This window comes from Triticum aestivum, chromosome 3B, assembly GCF_018294505.1.
Source record: "Triticum aestivum cultivar Chinese Spring chromosome 3B, IWGSC CS RefSeq v2.1, whole genome shotgun sequence".
Taxonomy (NCBI): Eukaryota; Viridiplantae; Streptophyta; class Magnoliopsida; order Poales; family Poaceae; genus Triticum; species Triticum aestivum.
In genome coordinates, this window is record NC_057801.1 from 793,256,104 (window position 1) to 793,278,261 (window position 22,158).

At 46.1% G+C, this 22,158-nt stretch overlaps 1 protein-coding gene across 1 annotated transcript; it reads left to right on the forward strand.

Moving 5' to 3' along the window:
• Positions 1-2,174: 2,174 nt before the first annotated feature.
• LOC123066610 (cysteine-rich and transmembrane domain-containing protein WIH1) lies at positions 2,175-3,128 on the forward strand. The gene is made up of 3 exons (XM_044489660.1): positions 2,175-2,416; positions 2,555-2,654; positions 2,779-3,128. The coding sequence occupies exons 1-3, from the start codon at positions 2,371-2,373 to the stop codon at positions 2,825-2,827; spliced, it is 195 nt and encodes a 64-aa protein (XP_044345595.1). The 5' UTR covers positions 2,175-2,370; the 3' UTR covers positions 2,828-3,128.
• Positions 3,129-22,158: the final 19,030 nt, after the last annotated feature.

Consider the following 22,158-nt stretch of genomic DNA (forward strand, 5'->3'; position numbering starts at 1 on the left):
CCAGTGTCCATGAGATGTATCAAAGTCTCATTGTTTTCTTAAATGCCAGGCATAGGATTCGAGTCCATGAGATTGATCTAAGCCCCATTCTTTCGTAAATGCCGGGCATCGGATTCGAGTCGCAGAACCGGGCAAGGTTTCAATTTTCTTGGCTGCTAAAATTCTCCCCTGCCATACGGTTGCTAAGACCGAAGAAACCAACCACAACCAGCCAGCCAACGCCGTGCTGGAGAGAAAGCAGCTACGGCGATATGCCCAGAGCCAGATCAAGGAACACGAATATCTCAAGCCGCGGGCTGGAATCGAATCATTTGAAAAAGCCCTGCTCAGGGTCAAACGAGCAGAGCAGTAGCAGGAGGAGGGAACCGGAATCAACCAATAGATTGGTGTATCCTGAACCCCCCTGTTCGGCTGTTCCTGTTCCTGGTGTGAACATGTATCTTCCAGTCCAGGCGCTTCCTTGCGATCGAAGATTTATCTACCAGTCGGCCGGCCAATCTTTCCTCTGGCTACTTAAAATTTCAGAGAAACCCACCATTCTTTATTATTAATAGATACTACCTCCATCCCGGTTTACTAGTCCACATCGTATTTTGGATGGTTTGACCATATATTTAACTAGAAAAATATTGATACATGTCATCAAAAATAATATTGTAGGATTCATATTCGAATGTAGTTTTCAATGATACTATTTTGCTACATATAACATATATTTTATTAGTTAAAATCATGGTCAAAATAAGAGCTAGAATGCGACTAGTAAACCAAGACAGAGGTAGTATAGATAGAGACAATAGGAGAGATGAGAACACTAGAGTCAAATTGTAAACAAAAATCATGTAAAAATAAATAAAATACAAAAATATAACACATATATAAAGAGAAAAAGAAAATAATCCAAAATACAATTTCCTTAAAAGTAACCTAACAAAGATAACATAAGACGAGAAAGAGAGAAAAGCTAAACGCATGATTAGAGCTATTTCCCTTTTTGCGGAAGGACAAAAGAATAAAGAATAGGCATGATGAAAAGAACAACTAAGAAAAATGATTAAGAACCCGAAAAAGAAAGTAAATAAAAACAAAACGACGAGCAACAAACATAAAATTTGCCAGATCCAGTGTCCATGAGATGTATCAAAGTCTCATTGTTTTCCATAGTTTTAAATAGCCGGCTATAGCCCGCTATAGCCTTTTCAGCAGGGTGCCGCTAAATGGTCGCGTGCACAAATGACGCGCTATAGCTGATTTGGAGGCCAGCCGCTATTTTCCATAGCCCGCTATTTAAAACATTTTTCTCAAATGTCAGGCATCGGATTCGAGTCCATGAAACATTTTTCTCAAATGTCAGGCATCGGATTCTAAGTCCCATTTTTTCGTAAATGCCGGGCATCGGATTCGAGCGGAACCGGGCAAGGTTTCAGTTTTCTTGGCTGCTGAAATTCAAAAGACACAGAGAGAACGCAATGTATCTCCCCTGCCATACGGTTGCTGAGGCCGAAGAAACCAACCAGCCAGCCAACGCCGTGCTGGAGAGAAAGCAGCTACGGCGATACGCCCAGAGGCAGATCGAGGTAGACGAATATCTCAAGCAGCGGGCGGGAATCGAATCTCGTTTGAAAAAGCCCTGCTCGGGGTCACACGAGCAGAGCAGCAGCCGGAGGAGAGGGGGGAACCAGGAATCAATCGATAGATTGCTGTTCCTTTTCCCGGTGTGAACATGTATCTCCCGGTCCAGGCGCTTCCTTGCGATCGAAGCTTCATCTTGCGCCGGCCGGCCAATCTTTCCTCCCCGGAGAGAACCTGATTCCCAACTGACCCCGATGATCTCACACACACTGTTGGGCAAGGAATATCGGACAGAGCAGCCGTCCTGAAAATCTAGTCAGAAAGCGCCGCCTCCGACGCGTCAAACGGTGCTTTGCATCTCATCTCAAGCTTGGGTTTGTCCGGCCGCCGACGGCGCGACGCGGGCCGTCGATCAGGCCACCAAACCCGTGGGCGGACGTGTCGAATCCCGATCTTTCGTGCGTGTGTGGGGTGTGTCTATCCGCTCGACCAACTAACCTCTGCTTCGAGGAGTACTCGCTTTCGATTTGTCAGCTAATAAAGGCGATTTTGAGGCGGAATCGAATCAAATTACTTGTCAATCAGCGATTGCGCCGGGACGGGGTGGTGTCAAAAGTTGGGGGAGAAGCTTCCGTGCTGCCTCTGCCCCTGCGTATGTGCTCTCCGTGAGCCTGACACCAGTGCGGCTGGCGTGTATATATAGAGGGTGCTGGAGTAGGAGACAGGTACCCATCAGCTACTGAATCCGATCGACAGCACAGCACAGCAGAAGCAACTCGTGGCCAGGCGACATACCTGATGGAGAACAACAGGAGCAACCAGCAGGCTCCTCCACCGCCACCAGGTATTGGCCGATCGACGCTACGGACTCGTTGGGATTCAGTTGCCTGCAGTCTCGTCTTCAGATAGATGAACTTGTTCGTGTCTGCCTGCCTGCCGCTTTCGATTTGCTCATTCGTTGGTGTTGGTGTTGGTGTTGCAGGGTACCCGACGGCGGCGGCGGAGCAAGGCCAGGCCGGCGGGAAGAAGGGCCGCCGGGCGAGCACCAAATCCAGGGGCGAGAAGGGCTTCATAGAGGGATGGTATGTACGCCTCACTACCAGCTAGCTGCTCCATTGACCGACACCACCTCCTTTGTAACTTGCTTAACTGTCGTTTGTGATTTCCGGCCTGACAGTGTCTGAATTTGGTGTGTGTGTTTTCCAGCCTCGCCGCACTGTGCTGCTGCTGGATCTGCGAGATGTGCTGCGACTAACCGGCCGGCGACGGCGAGGCCGCTGCTGCCACAAGACCTCGGTGCTATAGCACCCACGAGGAGGAGGAGCGTACGCGTATACGGAGAGAGAAATTGTTCCTAATTTCAGTGCCCGTTGTTTTAGGTTCTATACATATATACTCCTAAGGTGATGCACGCATGATCAGTACCAGTGTGAGATATCGATTCATGTATCCGTGTTCGGTGCCATATTCATGCACCTCGTCGTGTGTAATTATTCGGTGTGTACGAGACCGACGATATATACTTACAAGTACTGTCTACTGTGATTGAGTATTTACTGAGGGTGCTTCCAGTGCGTATTTCACTCATCTGCATCTTCAGGTAATCGAGACTGGCCCCGCAAAAGAAAAAAATTTCGTTTAAGAAAAATTACTAGTGCATGAACAGAGGAGGGAAACGGATGGAACCGAAGAACTCGAATCCCCCTTTTCTTTCAAGATAATAAAGAAAAACTTGAATCCTGGTGGGTAGTGTCGACATGCATCACCCGGAGCTCTCTTGTAGCTGAAGTTTCAGCCGGCTTATCTTTCCGGGGACAAACTTGGTTCCCAGTGATGTCACACACTTTTTGTTAAGAAAGAAATTTATTGATTCTAAACCCCATGATCGACATGATTTGACATAAAGAGTTTACTCATATTCTTCTCAATAAGTACAAGTATGAGAGAGGGAAATGTCTATCTGAGATAAACCTAGACAAGGTGGTTCTCAGTTTTGGACCGAGATTTTAAAACACAAAGAACATTTCTTCTCCATGTGTAATTTAAGCTTGGTAATGTGAAAAATGTGAGATTTCTGGAGGATTGGTGGATAAACCTCTTAAAACTAACTTTCCAACATTATATAATACTATTTGCTTTGATAAGAATAAGTCTGTTGTTGATTTACTTATTTTTTTGGTAAGGGGCTAGATCAAGTCTAGTTTAGAAGGATTCTTTCTGGAGACTCCTTAGATTTAGGATCCAGATAAATCCCGAACGCTTGGGATTTGACCATGGAAAATTGAACGTTTTCGATGACAATTTTAGTGACGAGAGGATGACAAGTTTAGTTGGCAAGCATGGCAACTCCGTGCTCAGTGCAATTTTTGCCAGAAAATTGGCGTGCGTGTCAATTTAAACTTGCCATCCTCAAGTCACTAAAATTATCATAAAAAACTTTCAGTTTTCCATGGTCAAATCCCGAACGTTCGGGAATTATCAGTTCCGTAGATTTATGGAACCGTGTTAAAGAGATTTATGATGATGTGGTCCTGGCTGACCAAAAATATTCTATTAGGTGGACACTAACTAAGAGTGGGTTCTACTCTCTTAAGTCCTGTTATAGGTTCTTGATTGAAAATGGGGTTAAATACCCACACAACTTCCTGTGAAAAGTTACGTTGCCACCTAGAGTATAAGTTTTCATGTGGCTGGTTCTTAGAAACAATATTTTAACCACGGATAATTTGGCTAGAAAGGGATGCACTGGACATAAAGAAAAATGTCCTTATTGTGGGGAAGGATGAATCTATTAATCACATGTCTTCGCAGTGTCCTGTTTCCAAATTGCTTTGGAACATCATGAAATGTGCTTTTAACCTGGATGACATACGTGATAATGTGCATGATATGTTTAATCATTGGCTGAAATTTAATAAGATTGATAACTTTTTTGTTATGGTTGGTCATTCTGCTATTTTATGGATTTGGAAATTGAGAAATAGCATTGTCTTTGATAATAACAATGTGTCTGACCCTTGTACTCATGTCAATCTAATTGTCAAATGGTGACATGATTGGAATTTTTTGCAGATAAGCCCATAAAGAACAACGAAGTGGGGCAAAAGAGTGGTTGAGCGAATTTCCAATGAGGTCTCCAAGGTGACGCATGGATAGAGTTTGGGACTAACAGGATCATGGTTGGATGATTACAAAAGTACTTTCCCTTAACCATGCTGATGTAGAAGACTTCACTTGTTGTCACTGCTCTATTATGGTCTTATTGTTGTGTTTAAAAACCTATACTTATATCATCTCCTAGAGATCTGGTTGTAGACTCCTAGGAGATGAAGTTGGAGCTGTCGGTTCCTTGGGGGTAGTGTTAGCTTGCTGGCTTGTCCCCCTTGTGATCCTTGGGAGCTGATCGGTAGTGTTCTCATCTTGCCCTCTATATCATGCATCATTTGTTATATTTCCTGTTAGTTCGGGTAGCTGTAAAAGACACCCTAGTTTGTATTAATGGAAATAGGAGAGGAATCTCACTTTATCAATCAATAAAAAAAATAACTAAATAAAGAGTTTACTCCCAGGAGCGAGGATTTGTGGCTCCCGGGTTCAATGGAACACGGAATTTTTAAAAATTCGAAAACCAAGTTTGTAAGTTTCAATGAATTCTGGAAAAAACACATGTACTTAGAGATGTATACCATGTGTGCGTAAAATTTCATGATGAAATCAGTTTTTGTGTGAGCTACACAAAAATCACATGATTATTTTGTGGGTAGCTCGCATAATAATGCTTTTCACCATGAAACTTTACAAACAAGTAGTATACATCTATAGGTATGTGTATAATGTTTTCATATTTTTTTAGCACCTTAAAATTCAAAAATTTGAATTTCTCAAAATCCAGGCTCCATGAAACACGGGAGCTAACACCAAAATTTGTTACTCGAGACCTATACATAATCACATACACACAACCCAGACAAGAAGTTTATATTCTAGTCTCACAACATTGGAGGATGCCCCCAAGCCGCTCTCATGGGTGGCTCGTAGAGAAACCCTAAAACATTGTCGCCATCCTCTTCCCTCTATTTTCCTTTTCGCCATTACCATAGAAGGTCCTCGGCCAAACGCGACGCGTTGCTAGGGTGTGTGGCGATGTTGATCCAATCAACAACAAGCAAAAGGAAGGGCGGCGATGTTGTGGCTTGGTCGTGGAGGTGTGTGCAATCCACATGAAGCAATGGAGTCCAAGACTTGGTCTTGGAAGCATGTTCTCCGACCCATGTGGAGCGGCGTCGATGTTTTAGGACGCAGCGAAAAATCGTGCCGACATCTAGCACGAGCGGGAGGAGCTTGAGCAATGGCTCTGGGGGATGTGGTAGAATGGCAGGTGATGCATCATCCCTACTTAGGATTCGGTGGGTTCTAGTCGTGGTGTCTAGCATTTTGAGGGGATGCTAGTGTAGCAAGACGATGACTATAGTGAGCTGTGGGGAGGTATGGTTTGCCATAAGCAGTGGTTGGTGGGGCTCCACATTTACCTGTAACGTGAGGTTCCATATCGGCCATCTAGTGAGATGGTGATGGAGGAGGGGCTTTTATGCTCCTAGAGCAGCAATGAGGGTAGTGGCATGTTCAACAAAGGGCAGCGGTGGTGCGATTCGTGTGGCTATAACGACTCTCGATGAGCGCATCATTGAGCAGGTTGTGCCGCAAGCTGGCTCATCGATACAAAAATGCGTTGAAGCCACAATTGTTGTGTCCACTGTTCAAGAATTCACCCGATTAATCAGTTAACGGGCCAGTTAATCGCTACTGATAGCATGGCCGAATTGAATAATGCCTATTCGTCGCGTTAACTTGTCAGGCCGATTAATTGACCAGTTAGACCGATTAATCAGTTGTCATGCCGACTAATCCCAGCTGGCCCATTAATGGGTGGGCAAACAAAGCCCAAAAATTTGGCCCATAACCCCTTCCGGCCCCATGCCGCTCCTTAATAGATAGGATTAATAATTTTACCTCCTCTCTATGCTTTTCATATGTGTATGACAACATATTTTGGTATACTACATAGCTGGGAGCATGAGAGTATGGTATAATACATTAAAAAAATCTAGATATATGTTGGCAAGTTTCTATTCAATCTATAGATTAATGGTCGACCGATTAATCCAGTTAATAGGCCGATTCACCAATTAGTTGCTACTCCTAAACCGACCGAGCAGCTACCAGTTAACGATTTCTTGAACATTGGTTGTCTCATAGAGGGTGACGTAGGAAACAAGCATGATAGCTGATGGGGTGAAGTCTAATGCAAGGCTTATCCCATGCCTCACTCTTCAACAAGTAAAGTCGTTGAAACCGGAGCTTCCTCAACAAATTTGTAGTAGCCAGTTGTGGTATATTTGTGGGGCCAGGTGGGGATGGGGGGCTGAAGGTTTTCTTTATGATGATCGATGAGTCATGGTTAGTCAATGGTGATGTTGAAGTCAATGAGTAATGAGGCGACAGAATAATGATGATGAAGCCTGGATGGGTATGAAGATAAAATCTTCTCAGCGACGAATGATGTTTTTTTTTATCTATGGTCATTTAGGTTGGCAATGCCATTAGTATAGTGGGTGTTGGTTGTTGTTCCGGTTCTCAACAAGTTTTCTTTTAACTAATTGACCTTCTTCTTAAGTAATAGAAAAGAAAAGGCGTGTGCCTCAGTCTAAAGATACAAATGAGAAGTTTAAGCCAATGTTTGCAAAAAAGACAAAGCCTAATACAAAATTAGAGGACCAATCCAAATATACATAACATCCATCTTGGGCAGAAACCTCGTTGACCACCCAATTTACCTTGGTATATGCCATGGTAAAGACTCACTGTGCTCCGATCACTATCGTGGGAATCAAGTACAAAGACAAATCATACGTAAATTGATAATTCACAGTGAAAAAATATATACTTTTTGTCCAAATAACATCATTCCTACAAAACCACATCAACCAACATAGTCATTGGCACTAGGATAAGAGCACCGAGCTTAACATGTATCCTTGAAACCTGTTGCCATACAAATTCGGAAACACTTAACGATGGATATACAACTTACACGCTAATGAATTGGCGCGAACGAAAAAACACACTAAGGATGGATGTTTAATTATCTAATCATGAGAAAAAAAGCAACATTCCATGTTGCCATGTTTGTTACGCTTCACGAGGTTGTACCATGTTAAGATCAACCCTTTTAGGAGTGTCTCAAATTACTTAACTGTTGACTGGTAAACCACAATGGACAAGTGCAAGGTACATCGAGTTGACCAGATTTTCTTTATCCTGATGTAAGTTCAACGGAATTCGTCCGACCATTGTACTAACTAGATCAATTTGTGGTGCTCCAAACTAAAGTGTTTCATTCTGCAAGTGATGACCCAATTAGGTCACATCTAAAGCTCACATCTGGTCTTGCCAAGCTTAGGACTTACACGATTGTGACATGTTTATGATGCATAATATGGAGAATTCATGGGTACAATTCACAAAGTGGTGTATTTTCTAACCATGGATCTGCTCTCTAAGGGCTATCTTTAGTGAATCCTTCAAAGTTGCATTTAGGGGATTAAGCATCAGATTACTAACAAAGTTTACTTCCTCGAATATGAACCCCCTCCCCCCTAAAGCTCTCCCCCGCTTGCTCAAATTTACTCCAGTCGTGGTCATTCTCACCAAAAATAAGGCTAAGCCGCACCACTTCTCACTCGTCCACCTTCTCGCCAACCATGGCGTAATACACGAACAAGGAACGAAGCCATACAAGTATAATCATATGCAAGAGGAAAAGCTCCATCAAGGGAGCCCCCAAATAAACGGGGTATTTGAATATGTGTGTCACAAACAAAGTTTGGACAGGGAAGTTTTTCACAAGCAACTTTTTGCCAAAAAAATATAATGCTTGTTCAAACCGAACAAAATTTAAGACTGAAAGTTTTTGAGCATGAAAGCAACTTAGCTGGTTGATATGTTCGGCATTGATGACACGGTCCGAGCTTGATGTGGGACAGGGTTCCAGCCCCCAGGCTGGTCCCAAGGTGGCCGAGCAGAGAGTCCGGCACTCCGAGAAGATGAGGCCCTCAGTCCAGCCGCGGTAATGGAGCAGGTCGGCGCGCCAAGGCGACAACACAATTCGGTTGAAGGAGGCGACAGCGCGGCTCAGTCTGAGTCAATTGGCTACACAGAAAAAATAGTGCAAACCAAAAAGTAATGACAAATAAAGATAATAATGTATATATATATATAATTCTTCTACTTGTTTAATACAAGTGAAGTAAATAATGAGAGAGATATGGCCTGAGCGTCGAGGTCAATGTCGATGCATGGCATGATGTGGTAAAGGCGTGGCAAAGCCAGAATTCACAGGTCGATCCAAGTTCCAGATACGGCGTTCGCCGAACTATGTACGGAAACTAATCGAACCACCACACGACCTTGTTAATGTGGCCACCATTTGATAGGCCTGTGTATAGATGATGAAACAAAGCAGAGTAATAATTCCTTGGAAAAAATAAACCCAAACAAGCAAAAATTGCTGGGATTAATAGCACCTGGTTTATTTGTTATAGCGGTCCGAAGAAAGGTTACTCCCAAAATTGGGACTCGATCCGCACACCCATTGTCTGATGGGTGATGAAGCGAAGGCATGACGATGCCGGCAAAGGCTGGCTCGCCGAGGCAAAGCCCGTGGTCCAGCTAATGTAATGAAGTTGGTCGGCCGATGACGCCGGAGTCTCCGAGGTAAGTTGATGAAGGGATGACGAAGCCCTCAGTCCAGGCGAGGAGACGGAGCAGGTCGGTGAGGAGATGTGTCAGCCGAGGTGTTGAAGTAGTTCGGCGTGATGGACATCGGCTCGATGAAGCAACAGTTCGGCCACGCCAATGCAGGTCGTAGCTTGTGACGTGATCAATGCTGGCTTGAAGAAGTGACCGTGCGGCGATGCCGGTGTGCCCGCTCCGTGTAATCCATGGGGCGGCGATGTTGGTGACGATTTATCCTTTGCGATGCCGAACTATTGTTCGGTCGGCCGAGATGACGATCCGGAGAAGTTGAGCTCGGCTCAACAAAGCGACGACGTGTCTAGCGCAGGTCGGCCGCCGTGGAGTGATGTTATCGGGCCGGTTTGACACCGGCGCGATGGTGAAGATTGTATTATGAAAATACTTTTAGTAATAATGGGATGTGTTTGATAATAAAACACAATACCCCATACGAAAACGTCCTTCAAAAAGGATGTCCGAAATCCGGTTCATAAAGAAGATGAATTTGGGTTGGATTTGTTCTCGCGCAGAAAACAGATCCGAAAAGTGATACACTAATCGGAAGGTTCCCGGAGTTTGGACGGTCGGATCGAGCTGAATTTTTGACAGGTGGTAGATATGGGAATTCGGCAGCCGATCAACGGTTGGATCTTCCAAAGGACGTCCGATCTAGATGCTGGACACCCCGCTCCAAACTCGTCCGGATTCTCGTCCAGATTCAACAGGGCTTCGGTATATCGGAGATTGCCGGAGATTCCTCCATCGGAACTCGACGAAATTTTTGTAGGGTTGTTGTAGACTTAATTCCACATAATTCCACTGAAGCAATCGTCTAGGCGACACTCGAGGAGGCGGTGGAGGCGGATACGATTTTGCTGTCCAGAAAAACAGCACGGTCGCCCGAGGGCAATGTTGACGTTGAGCCCCCGAGCTCCATGAATGACTCCTCCATGATCTTGATAGAGATCGGAGTTGATGTTAATGAAAGCCCTCATTCGAACATGACGATCGGAGGTAGGGCGCAGCCCTCGGTCAAGCCAAGGTGACCAGTCGACCTGGTGACGAAGAAAACGACGTCGCAGTTGACCTGCAGTCGAGCCATTGATCCTTTCGCCGATCACACAGCGAAACTCTCAATGAAAGCACCAATGTCGATGTCAAAACCGGCGGATCTCGGGTAAGGGGTCCCAAGCTGTGCGTCTTAGGATCAATGGTAAAATGAACACGGGATTTTACCCAGCTTCGGGCTTTCTTGATGAGATAATACCCTACATGCTGCTTGATTGACTATAATGAATATAGGGGTTACTGTTGGAAATATGCCCTAGAGGCAATAATAAAAGCATTATTATTATATTTCTTTGTTCATGATAATTGTCTTTATTCATGCTATAATTGTGTTATCTGGAAATCGTAATACATGTGTGAATAACAGACACCAACATGTCCCTAGTAAGCCTCTAGTTGACTAGCTCGTTGATCAATAGATAGTCATAGTTTCCTGGCTATGGACATTAGATGTCATTGATAACGGGATCACATCATTAGGATAATGATGTGATGGACAAGACCCAATCCTAAACATAGCACAAGATCGTATAGTTCGTTTGCTAGAGTTTTTGCAATGTCAAAGTATCTCTTCCTTCGACCATGAGATCGTATAACTCCTGGATACCGTAGGAGTGCTTTGGGTGTATCAAACGTCACAACGTAACTGGGTGACTATAAAGGTGCACTACAGGTATCTCCGAAAGTATCTATTGTTTTATATGGATCGAGACTGGGATTTGTCACTCCGTATGACGGAGAGATATCACTGGGCCCACTCAAGTAATGCATCATCATAATGAGCTCAAAGTGACCAAGTGTTTGGTCACGGGATCATGCATTACGGTACGAGTAAAGTGACTTGCCGGTAACAAGATTGAACGAGGTATTGGGATACCGACGATCGAATCTCGGGCAAGTAACATATCGATTGACAAAGGGAATTGCATACGGGGTTGATTAAATCCTCGACATCGTGGTTCATCCGATGAGATCATCGTGGAGCATGTGGGAGCCAACATGGGTATCCAGATCCCGCTGTTGGTTATTGACCGGAGAGCGATCTCGGTCATGTCTACATGTCTCCCGAACCCGTAGGGTCTACACACTTAAGGTTCAGTTACGCTAGGGTTGTAGGGATATGTATATGCAGTAACCCGAATGTTGTTCGGAGTCCCGGATGAGATCCCGGACGTCACGAGGAGTTCCGGAATGGTCCGGAGGTAAAGATTTATATATGAAAAGTCCTGTTTCGGGCATCGGGACAAGTTTCGGGGTTATCGGTATTGTACCGGGACCACCGGAGGGGTCCCGGGGGCCCACCGGGTGGGGCCACCCATCCCCGGGGGCCACATGGGCTGTAGGGGGTGCGCCTTGGCCTGCTTGGGCCAAGGGCACCAGCCCCACATAGGCCCATGCGCCTAGGGTTCAAGGGGGCAAGAGTCCTAGGAGGGTAAGGCACCTCCTAGGTGCCTTGGGGGGGAGGGAAACCCCCCTTGGCCGCCGCACCCCCTAGGAGATTGGATCTCCTAGGGCCGGCCACCCCCCTTGGCACCCCTATATATAGTGGGGGAGAGGAGGGACTTCATACCTTGAGTCCTTGGCCTTTGGTTGCCTCCTTCTCCCTCCCCAACACCTCCTCCATCTCCTTATTGCTTAGCGAAGCTCTGCCGGAGTACTGCAGCTCCATCAACACCAAGCCGTCGTGCTGCTGCTGGTGCCATCTCCCTCAACCTCTCCTCCCTCCCTTGCTGGATCAAGAAGGAGGAGACGTGGCTGTTCCGTACGTGTGTTGAACGCGGAGGTGCCGTCCGTTCGGTGCTAGGATCTCCGGTGATTCGAATCACGTCGTGTTCGACTACATCATCCCCGTTCTTTGAACGCTTCCGCTCGCGATCTACAAGGTACGTAGATGCATCCAATGACTCGTTGCTAGATGAACTCCTAGATGATCTTGGTGAAACGAGTAGGAAAATTTTTGTTTTCTGCAACGTTACCCAACAGTGGCATCATGAGCTAGGTCTATGCGTAGTTCTTCTTGCACGAGTAGAACACAATTGGTTGTGGGCGTAGATTTGTCAACTTTCTTGCCGCTACTAGTCTTATCTTGCTTCAGCGGTATTGTGGGATGAAGCGGCCCGGACCAACCTTACACGTACGCTTACGTGAGACCGGTTCCACCGACTAACATGCACAAGTTGCATAAGGTGGCTGGCGGGTGTCTGTCTCTCCTACTTTAGTTGAAGCGGATTCGATGAAAAGGGTCCTTATGAAGGGTAAATAGAAGTTGACAAATCACGTTGTGGTTTCACGTAGGTAAGAAAACGTTCTTGCTAGAACCCTACTTCAGCCACGTAAAACTTGCAAACAACAATTAGAGGACGTCTAACTTGTTTTTGCAGCAAGTGCTTTGTGATATGATATGGCCAAAGTTGTGATGAATGATGAATGATCTATATGTCATGTATGAGATGTTCATGCTATTGTAATAGGAATCACGACTTGCATGTCGATGAGTATGACAACCGGCAGGAGCCATAGGAGTTGTCTTTATTTTTTGTATGACCTGCGTGTCATTAAAGAACGCCATGTAAACTACTTTACTTTATTACTAAACGCGTTAGTCATAGAAGTAGAAGTAGTCGTTGGCGTGACAACTTCATGAAGACACGATGATGGAGATCATGATGATGGAGATCATGGTGTCGTGCCGGTGACAAGATGATCATGGAGCCCCGAAGATGAAGATCAAAGGAGCTATATGATATTGGCCATATCATGTCACTACTTTATATAATTGCATGCGATGTTTATTATGTTTTATGCATCTTGTTTACTTAGAACGACGGTAGTAAATAAGATGATCCCTTACAAAATTTCAAGAAGTGTTCTCCCCTAACTGTGCACCGTTGCTATAGTTCGTCGTTTCGAAGCACCACGTGATGATCGGGTGTGATAGATTCTTACGTTCACATACAACGGGTGTAAGACAGTTTTACACAGCGAAAACACTTAGGGTTAACTTGACGAGCCTAGCATGTACAGACATGGCCTCGGAACACGGAGACCGAAAGGTCGAACACGAGTCGTATGGAAGATACGATCTACATGAGAATGTTCACCGACGATGACTAGTCCGTCTCACGTGATGATCGGACACGGCCTAGTCGACTCGGATCGTGTAACACTTAGATGACCAAAGGGATGTCAAATCTGAGTGGGAGTTCATTATAATTTGATTAGATGAACTTAATTATCATGAACTTAGTCTAAATTTTTACAATATGTCTTGTAGATCAAATGGCCAACGTAGTCCTCAACTTCAACGCGTTCCTAGAGAAAACCAAGCTGAAAGACGATGGCAGCAACTATACGGACCGGGTCCGGAACCTGAGGATCATCCTCATAGCTGCCAAGAAAGATTATGTCCTACAAGCACCGCTAGGTGATGCACCTGTTCTCCCTGCGGAACAAGACGTTATGAACGCTTGGCAGGCACGTTCCGATGACTACTCCCTCGTTCAGTGCGGCATGCTTTACAGCCTAGAGCCGGGGCTCCAAAAGCGTTTTGAGAGACATGGAGCATATGAGATGTTCGAAGAGCTGAAAATGGTTTTCCAAGCTCATGCCCGGGTTGAGAGATATGAAGTCTCCGACAAATTCTTCAGCTGTAAGATGGAGGAAAACAGTTCTGTCAGTGAGCACATACTCACTATGTCTGGGTTGCATAACCGCTTGACTCAGCTGGGAGTTAATCTCCCGGATGATGCGGTCATTGACAGAATCCTCCAGTCGCTTCCACCAAGCTACAAGAGCTTTGTGATGAACTTCAATATGCAGGGGATGGAAAAGACCATTCCTGAAGTATTTGCTATGCTGAAATCAGCAGAGGTAGAAGTCAGAAAGGAACATCAAGTGTTGATGATCAATAAAACCACTAAGTTCAAGAAGGGCAAGGGTAAAAAGAACTTCAAGAAGGACGGCAAGGTAGTTGCCGCGCCCAGCAAGCAAGCTGCCGGGAAGAAGCCAAAGAATGGACCCAAGCCCGAGACTGAGTGTTTTTATTGCAAGGAAAGTGGTCACTGGAAGCGGAACTGCCCCAAATACTTAGCGGACAAGAAGGCCGGCAAAACCAAAGGTATATTTGATACATGTAATTGATGTGTACCTTACCAGTAATCGTAGTAACTCCTGGGTATTTGATACCGGTGCCGTTGCTCATATTTGTAACACACAACAGGAGCTGCGGAATAAACGGAGACTGGCGAAGGACGAGGTGACGATGCGCGTCGGGAATGGTTCCAAGGTCGATGTGATCGCCGTCGGCACGCTACCTCTACATTTACCTACGGGATTAGTTTTGAACCTCAATAATTGTTATTTTGTGCCAAGTTTGAGCATGAACATTGTATCAGGATCTCGTTTAATTCGAGATGGCTACTCATTTAAATCCGAGAATAATGGTTGTTCTATTTATATGAGAGATATGTTTTATGGTCATGCTCCGATGGTGAATGGTTTATTTTTATGAATCTCGAGCGTAATGCTACACATATTCATAGTGTAAGTACCAAAAGATGTAAGATTGATAGTGATAGTCCCACATACTTGTGGCACTGCCGCCTCGGTCACATAGGTGTCAAACGCATGAAGAAGCTCCATGCTGATGGACTTTTAGAGTCTCTTGATTACGAATCATTTGACACGTGCGAACCATGCCTCATGGGTAAAATGACCAAGACTCCATTCTCAGGAACAATGGAGAGAGCAACCAACTTATTGGAAATCATACATACTGATGTGTGCGGTCCAATGAGTGTTGAGGCTCGCGGTGGCTATCGTTATGTTCTCACCCTCACTGATGACTTGAGTAGATATGGGTATGTCTACTTAATGAAACACAAGTCTGAGACCTTTGAAAAGTTCAAGGAATTTCAGAGTGAAGTTGAGAATCAACGTGACAGGAAAATCAAGTTTCTACGATCAGATCGTGGAGGAGAATACTTGAGTCACGAGTTTGGTGCACACTTAAGAAAATGTGGAATAGTTTCACAACTCACGCCGCCTGGAACACCTCAGCGTAATGGTGTGTCCGAACGTCGTAATCGCACTCTATTAGATATGGTGCGATCTATGATGTCTCTTGCCGATTTACCACTATCTTTTTGGGGCTATGCTTTAGAGACTGCCGCATTCACTTTAAATAGGGCCCCGTCGAAATCCGTTGAGACGACACCGTATGAATTATGGTTTGGGAAGAAACCTAAGCTGTCATTTCTAAAAGTTTGGGGATGCGATGCTTATGTCAGGAAACTTCAACCTGAAAAGCTCGAACCCAAATCGGAAAAATGCGTCTTCATAGGATACCCTAAAGAAACTGTTGGGTATATCTTCTACCTCAGATCCGAAGGCAAGATCTTTGTTGCCAAGAATGGGTCCTTTCTGGAGAAAGAGTTTCTCTCGAAAGAAGTAAGTGGGAGGAAAGTAGAGCTTGATGAAGTATTACCTCTTGAACCGGAAAATGGCGCAACTCAAGAAAATGTTCCTGAGGTGCCTGCACCGACTAGAGAGGAAGTTAATGATAATGATCAAGATACTTCTGATCAAGCTCCTACTGAAATTCGAAGGTCCACGAGGACACGTTCCGCACCAGAGTGGTACGGCAACCCTGTCTTGGAAATCATGTTGTTAGACAACGGTGAACCTTCGAACTATGAAGAAGCGATGGCGGGTCCGGATTCCGACAAATGGCTAGAAGCCATGAAATCCGAGATAGGATCCATGTATGAAAACGAAGTATGGACTTTGACTGACTTGCCCGTAGAACGGCGAGCCATAGAAAATAAATGGATCTTTAAGAAGAAGACAGACGCGGATGGTAATGTGACCATCTATAAAGCTCGGCTTGTCGCTAAGGGTTATCGACAAGTTCAAGGGATTGACTATGATGAGACTTTCTCACCGGTAGCGAAGCTGAAGTCCGTCCGAATCATGTTAGCAATTGCCGCATTTTATGATTATGAAATTTGGCAAATGGACGTCAAAACGGCATTCCTTAATGGTTTCCTTAAGGAAGAATTGTATATGATGCAGCCGGAAGGTTTTGTCGATCCTAAAAATGCTGACAAGGTGTGCAAGCTCCAACGCTCGATTTATGGGCTGGTGCAAGCATCTCGGAGTTGGAACATTCGTTTTGATGAGATGATCAAAGCGTTTGGGTTTACACAGACTTATGGAGAAGCCTGTGTTTACAAGAAAGTGAGTGGGAGCTCTATAGCATTTCTCATACTATATGTAGATGACATACTTTTGATGGGAAATGATATAGAACTTTTGGACAGCATTAAGGCCTACTTGAATAAGAGTTTTTCAATGAAGGACCTTGGAGAAGCTGCTTATATATTAGGCATCAAGATCTATAGGGATAGATCAAGACGCCTCATAGGTCTTTCACAAAGCACATATCTTGATAAGATTTTGAAGAAGTTCAAAATGGATCAGTCCAAGAAAGGGTTCTTGCCTGTTTTGCAAGGTGTGAAATTGAGCTCAGCTCAATGTCCGACCACGGCAGCAGAGATAGAAGAGATGAATGTCATCCCCTATGCCTCAGCCATAGGTTCTATTATGTATGCCATGTTGTGTACTAGACCTGATGTAAACCTTGCCGTAAGTTTGGTAGGAAGGTACCAAAGTAATCCCGGCAGCGGTCAAGAATATCCTGAAGTACCTGAAAAGGACTAAGGAAATGTTTCTCGTTTATGGAGGTGACGAAGAGCTCGTCGTAAAAGGTTACGTCGACGCTAGCTTCGACACAGATCTGGATGACTCTAAGTCACAAACCGGATACGTGTATATTTTGAATGGTGGGGCAGTAAGCTGGTGCAGTTGCAAGCAGAGCGTCGTGGCGGGATCTACATGTGAAGCGGAGTACATGGCAGCCTCGGAGGCAGCACATGAAGCAATATGGGTGAAGGAGTTCATCACCGACCTAGGAGTCATACCCAATGCATCGGGGCCGATCAAGCTCTTCTGTGACAACACTGGAGCTATTGCACTTGCCAAGGAGCCCAGGTTTCACAAGAAGACAAGGCACATCAAGCGTCGCTTCAACTCCATCCGTGAAAATGTTCAAGATGGAGACATAGAGATTTGTAAAGTACATACGGACCTGAATGTAGCAGATCCATTGACTAAACCTCTCCCAAGAGCAAAACATGATCAACACCAGAATTCCATGGGTGTTCGATTCATCACAATGTAACTAGATTATTGACTCTAGTGCAAGTGGGAGACTGTTGGAAATATGCCCTAGAGGCAATAATAAAAGCATTATTATTATATTTCTTTGTTCATGATAATTGTCTTTATTCATGCTATAATTGTGTTATCTGGAAATCGTAATACATGTGTGAATAACAGACACCAACATGTCCCTAGTAAGCCTCTAGTTGACTAGCTCGTTGATCAATAGATAGTCATGGTTTCCTGGCTATGGACATTAGATGTCATTGATAACGGGATCACATCATTAGGATAATGATGTGATGGACAAGACCCAATCCTAAACATAGCACAAGATCGTATAGTTCGTTTGCTAGAGTTTTTGCAATGTCAAAGTATCTCTTCCTTCGACCATGAGATCGTATAACTCCTGGATACCGTAGGAGTGCTTTGGGTGTATCAAACGTCACAACGTAACTGGGTGACTATAAAGGTGCACTACAGGTATCTCCGAAAGTATCTATTGTTTTATATGGATCGAGACTGGGATTTGTCACTCCGTATGACGGAGAGATATCACTGGGCCCACTCAAGTAATGCATCATCATAATGAGCTCAAAGTGACCAAGTGTTTGGTCACGGGATCATGCATTACGGTACGAGTAAAGTGACTTGCCGGTAACAAGATTGAACGAGGTATTGGGATACCGACGATCGAATCTCGGGCAAGTAACATATCGATTGACAAAGGGAATTGCATACGGGGTTGATTAAATCCTCGACATCGTGGTTCATCCGATGAGATCATCGTGGAGCATGTGGGAGCCAACATGGGTATCCAGATCCCGCTGTTGGTTATTGACCGGAGAGCGATCTCGGTCATGTCTACATGTCTCCCGAACCCGTAGGGTCTACACACTTAAGGTTCAGTTACGCTAGGGTTGTAGGGATATGTATATGCAGTAACCCGAATGTTGTTCGGAGTCCCGGATGAGATCCCGGACGTCACGAGGAGTTCCGGAATGGTCCGGAGGTAAAGATTTATATATGGAAAGTCCTGTTTCGGGCATCGGGACAAGTTTCGGGGTTATCGGTATTGTACCGGGACCACCGGAGGGGTCCCGGGGGCCCACCGGGTGGGGCCACCCATCCCCGGGGGCCACATGGGCTGTAGGGGGTGCGCCTTGGCCTGCTTGGGCCAAGGGCACCAGCCCCACATAGGCCCATGCGCCTAGGGTTCAAGGGGGCAAGAGTCCTAGGAGGGTAAGGCACCTCCTAGGTGCCTTGGGGGGGAGGGAAACCCCCCTTGGCCGCCGCACCCCCTAGGAGATTGGATCTCCTAGGGCCGGCCACCCCCCCTTGGCACCCCTATATATAGTGGGGGAGAGGAGGGACTTCATACCTTGAGTCCTTGGCCTTTGGTTGCCTCCTTCTCCCTCCCCAACACCTCCTCCATCTCCTTATTGCTTAGCGAAGCTCTGCCGGAGTACTGCAGCTCCATCAACACCAAGCCGTCGTGCTGCTGCTGGTGCCATCTCCCTCAACCTCTCCTCCCTCCCTTGCTGGATCAAGAAGGAGGAGACGTGGTTGTTCCGTACGTGTGTTGAACGCGGAGGTGCCGTCCGTTCGGTGCTAGGATCTCCGGTGATTCGAATCACGTCGTGTTCGACTACATCATCCCCGTTCTTTGAACGCTTCCGCTTGCGATCTACAAGGTACGTAGATGCATCCAATGACTCGTTGCTAGATGAACTCCTAGATGATCTTGGTGAAACGAGTAGGAAAATTTTTGTTTTCTGCAACGTTACCCAACAGTTACAAGAGTTGGTCTACCTCGAGATCATATGTTGTGGTCTAAACCCTAGAGGTATGATGAGTAATGTCATAATCTATCGACTAGCCTGACCTTGGTTTATACAATGTACCATAGGCCTAGGGTAACAAGAGTCCTAGCCGAATATGCCGGTGGGGGAGGAGTCCTTGTCTTGATCACCAAGTCTTGTGAAATCTTCCTTGTATGCGGCAACTGTCCGAACTGGCCCATGAGTATACGGCCATGGGGTCCTCGGCCCAATCTAACTGATCGGGGGACGACGTGGTGAGTACCCCCTAGTCCAGGACACCGTCACCCCTTGCTACCCTTGGCACTGCCAAAGACCCAACACTAGCCGTGGATTCAGTGTTGTAAGTACCAAAATGCGGCGCCAACGCAAGAACCTTATCGAGAGCGCTCAATCATCGGTAGTGCACTACTGGAATCAAGATCTTTGCCGTCTGCTAGCTGACGGCAAAGAAGGTCTTTGCCCTCAGCTTAATAGAAGCTGACAGCAAAGATGCTAGTGACGGCAAAGATCATGTTTGCCGCCAGCCAACCCTTTGACGTCCGCTAGCGGACGGCAAAGAATGAGGGTGGCCCACTACGGAGTACCACCTAACGGACACTTTCTTTGTCGTCCGCTAGCTGACGGCAAAGAATGTGGCCAAACTAACGTTCGTTAGCTAGGATCTTTGCCATCTGCTAGCAGACGGCAAAGAACTATGCCCTAACTAAAATCCATCAATGCCCGCCCACGCACATCTCTATCTGTCCCCTCTCTCTCTCCGCCCGCGCTCGAGCCGCTGCCGCCCCGCGCCACCCCGTCCCCGTGCCGCCGCCGCCCCGCGCCACCCCTATTGCCGCGCCGCCCGAGCAGCCCTGGTGACCCTCTTCCTCACCCCGCTCTATTCCCGTCGTCACGCCGCACCGCCCCGGCCCGCCCCATGCCCGAGCCGCCGCCGCCCCATGTTGCCGCGGCACCCCCTCCTCCATCCCGGCGGCGCCGGCGCCCCTCTGCTCCACCATCGCGGCCGCCCCGCCGCTCCGGCACCCACTCCTCCACCCGGCGGCCCCGGCGGCCCGCCGCTCCGGTGCCCCCTCCTCCACCGCGGCCGCCCCGCCGCTCCAGCGCCCCCTCCTCAACCCGGCGGCCCCGACGCTCCTCTGCTCCACCACCACGGCGCCCCTCCTCCACCCGGCCGCCCTGGCGCCCCTCTCCTCAGCCACCGCGGCCGCCCCACCCCTCCGGTGCCCCCTCCTCCACCCGACGGTGAGACCTCTTGTATTTTTTTCTATTTTTGTTTCTGTATTTTAAGTTTAGTTTAGGTTTGGTTTAGTTTAGGTTTACTTTAGTTTAGGTTCACTTTAGTTTAGGTTTACTTTAGGTTTGGTTTAGTTTAGGTTTACTTTAGGTTTGGTTTAGTTTAGGTTTACCATTTGCTCTGTTCAAATTGATTGATTATTGATGATTGGGAACTGGTGGCCAGTGTAAAATTTGTCAGGGGTACAAACAAATGTTTGTCTGAAATTTGACAGTGTTATGTGATTAAATTCATTATATTGATTGATTGATTCACTCACTGAGATTGGCTGATCAAGCAAGCAGTGTCCCCCTCTTCTTAGGTTGTCAACAACTGATTAATTTGAATTGTTGAATAGTAGTACAATGTGTGAGAGTGTGATGATCATGATGAGCTAGATTGCAATTCATCGATGGTGATGAGATGAGGGTGAGTGTGTAGTGCAATGCATCATCAGCATCGGCATCAGCACCACGGAAATAATCTAGGAGTATCTATCTATCTTTGTGTTGTGCAAGGGGAATCAGAGAATATGTTTGTATGTGTGTGTGTGTGGTTAGCTTGGGCAATGGTGGTCTGGCTGGCTGGCTGTTGCTCTACCACCAAGAAAGGAAGGACTCACTCCCCACACCTCCTTCCCTGCTTATTTGCCTTATATGCCTGGAAATGTAGTACATATTTTTGTAGTTAAGACAAAACTTGAGTCAATATCAGCCGGGACAATATTGGATTTATGTGATGTGAATTCATAATTACAAATAAGTATGTTTTTGGTACCGTTGATACCAATTTGTCGCGGAAAATGATAACAAACTCTTGGTAACTTCAACTATATATTGCCAACCAGAGTTGCTTCCACCTTAGGAATTAACAATCAAGAAGAAGAAGAAGAAGAAGATAATCCCTAGTTTTGAAGGGGTGCCAATTGCTGCCAACTAACCTACCAAATTAATTAAGTGTTGTTGATGTTGTTGAGCACAAATGCATTGCTTTTTTTTCTCAGTTTTCTTTCATGTCTAGAAACTTGGCTCTATGGTTATAGATATGCTTCTAGATACTAATTGGTCTCTTCTGCTGCTTATTAGAGATGGGGAGAGACCGTCACCGCAGGCTCTACTCTGCCACACCGGAGTACGAGTTGGATGCTTCCGAGTTCTTCAGTATCATACTTGAGACTTCCTCCAAGAGGCAGGTATATAAAAGGAGAGATCTCCCCTTCACCCATCTCATTATGATAACTCTACTGTTTGCTACATCACTCCTTGTCCCAAACTGCAGAGGCTGCCTGACACTTTTATGACGATGCTGGACGGCCATCGGCCAAAGAATGTGAAGCTGCGACAGGCCGGCAGCGGGCTTCGCAGGATTTGGGACGTGGAGTTGGTGATCAGGTACAGCCACATGTAC

Bases quoted from the DNA above. Each gene is read 5' to 3' on its own strand.
- LOC123066610 (XM_044489660.1), top strand. From the start codon at position 2,371: ATGGAGAACAACAGGAGCAACCAGCAGGCTCCTCCACCGCCACCAG. The intron at 2,417-2,554 runs GTATTGGCCGAT...TTGGTGTTGCAG, and splicing joins GGCTCCTCCACCGCCACCAG to GGTACCCGACGGCGGCGGCG. The intron at 2,655-2,778 runs GTATGTACGCCT...TGTGTTTTCCAG, and splicing joins AAGGGCTTCATAGAGGGATG to CCTCGCCGCACTGTGCTGCT.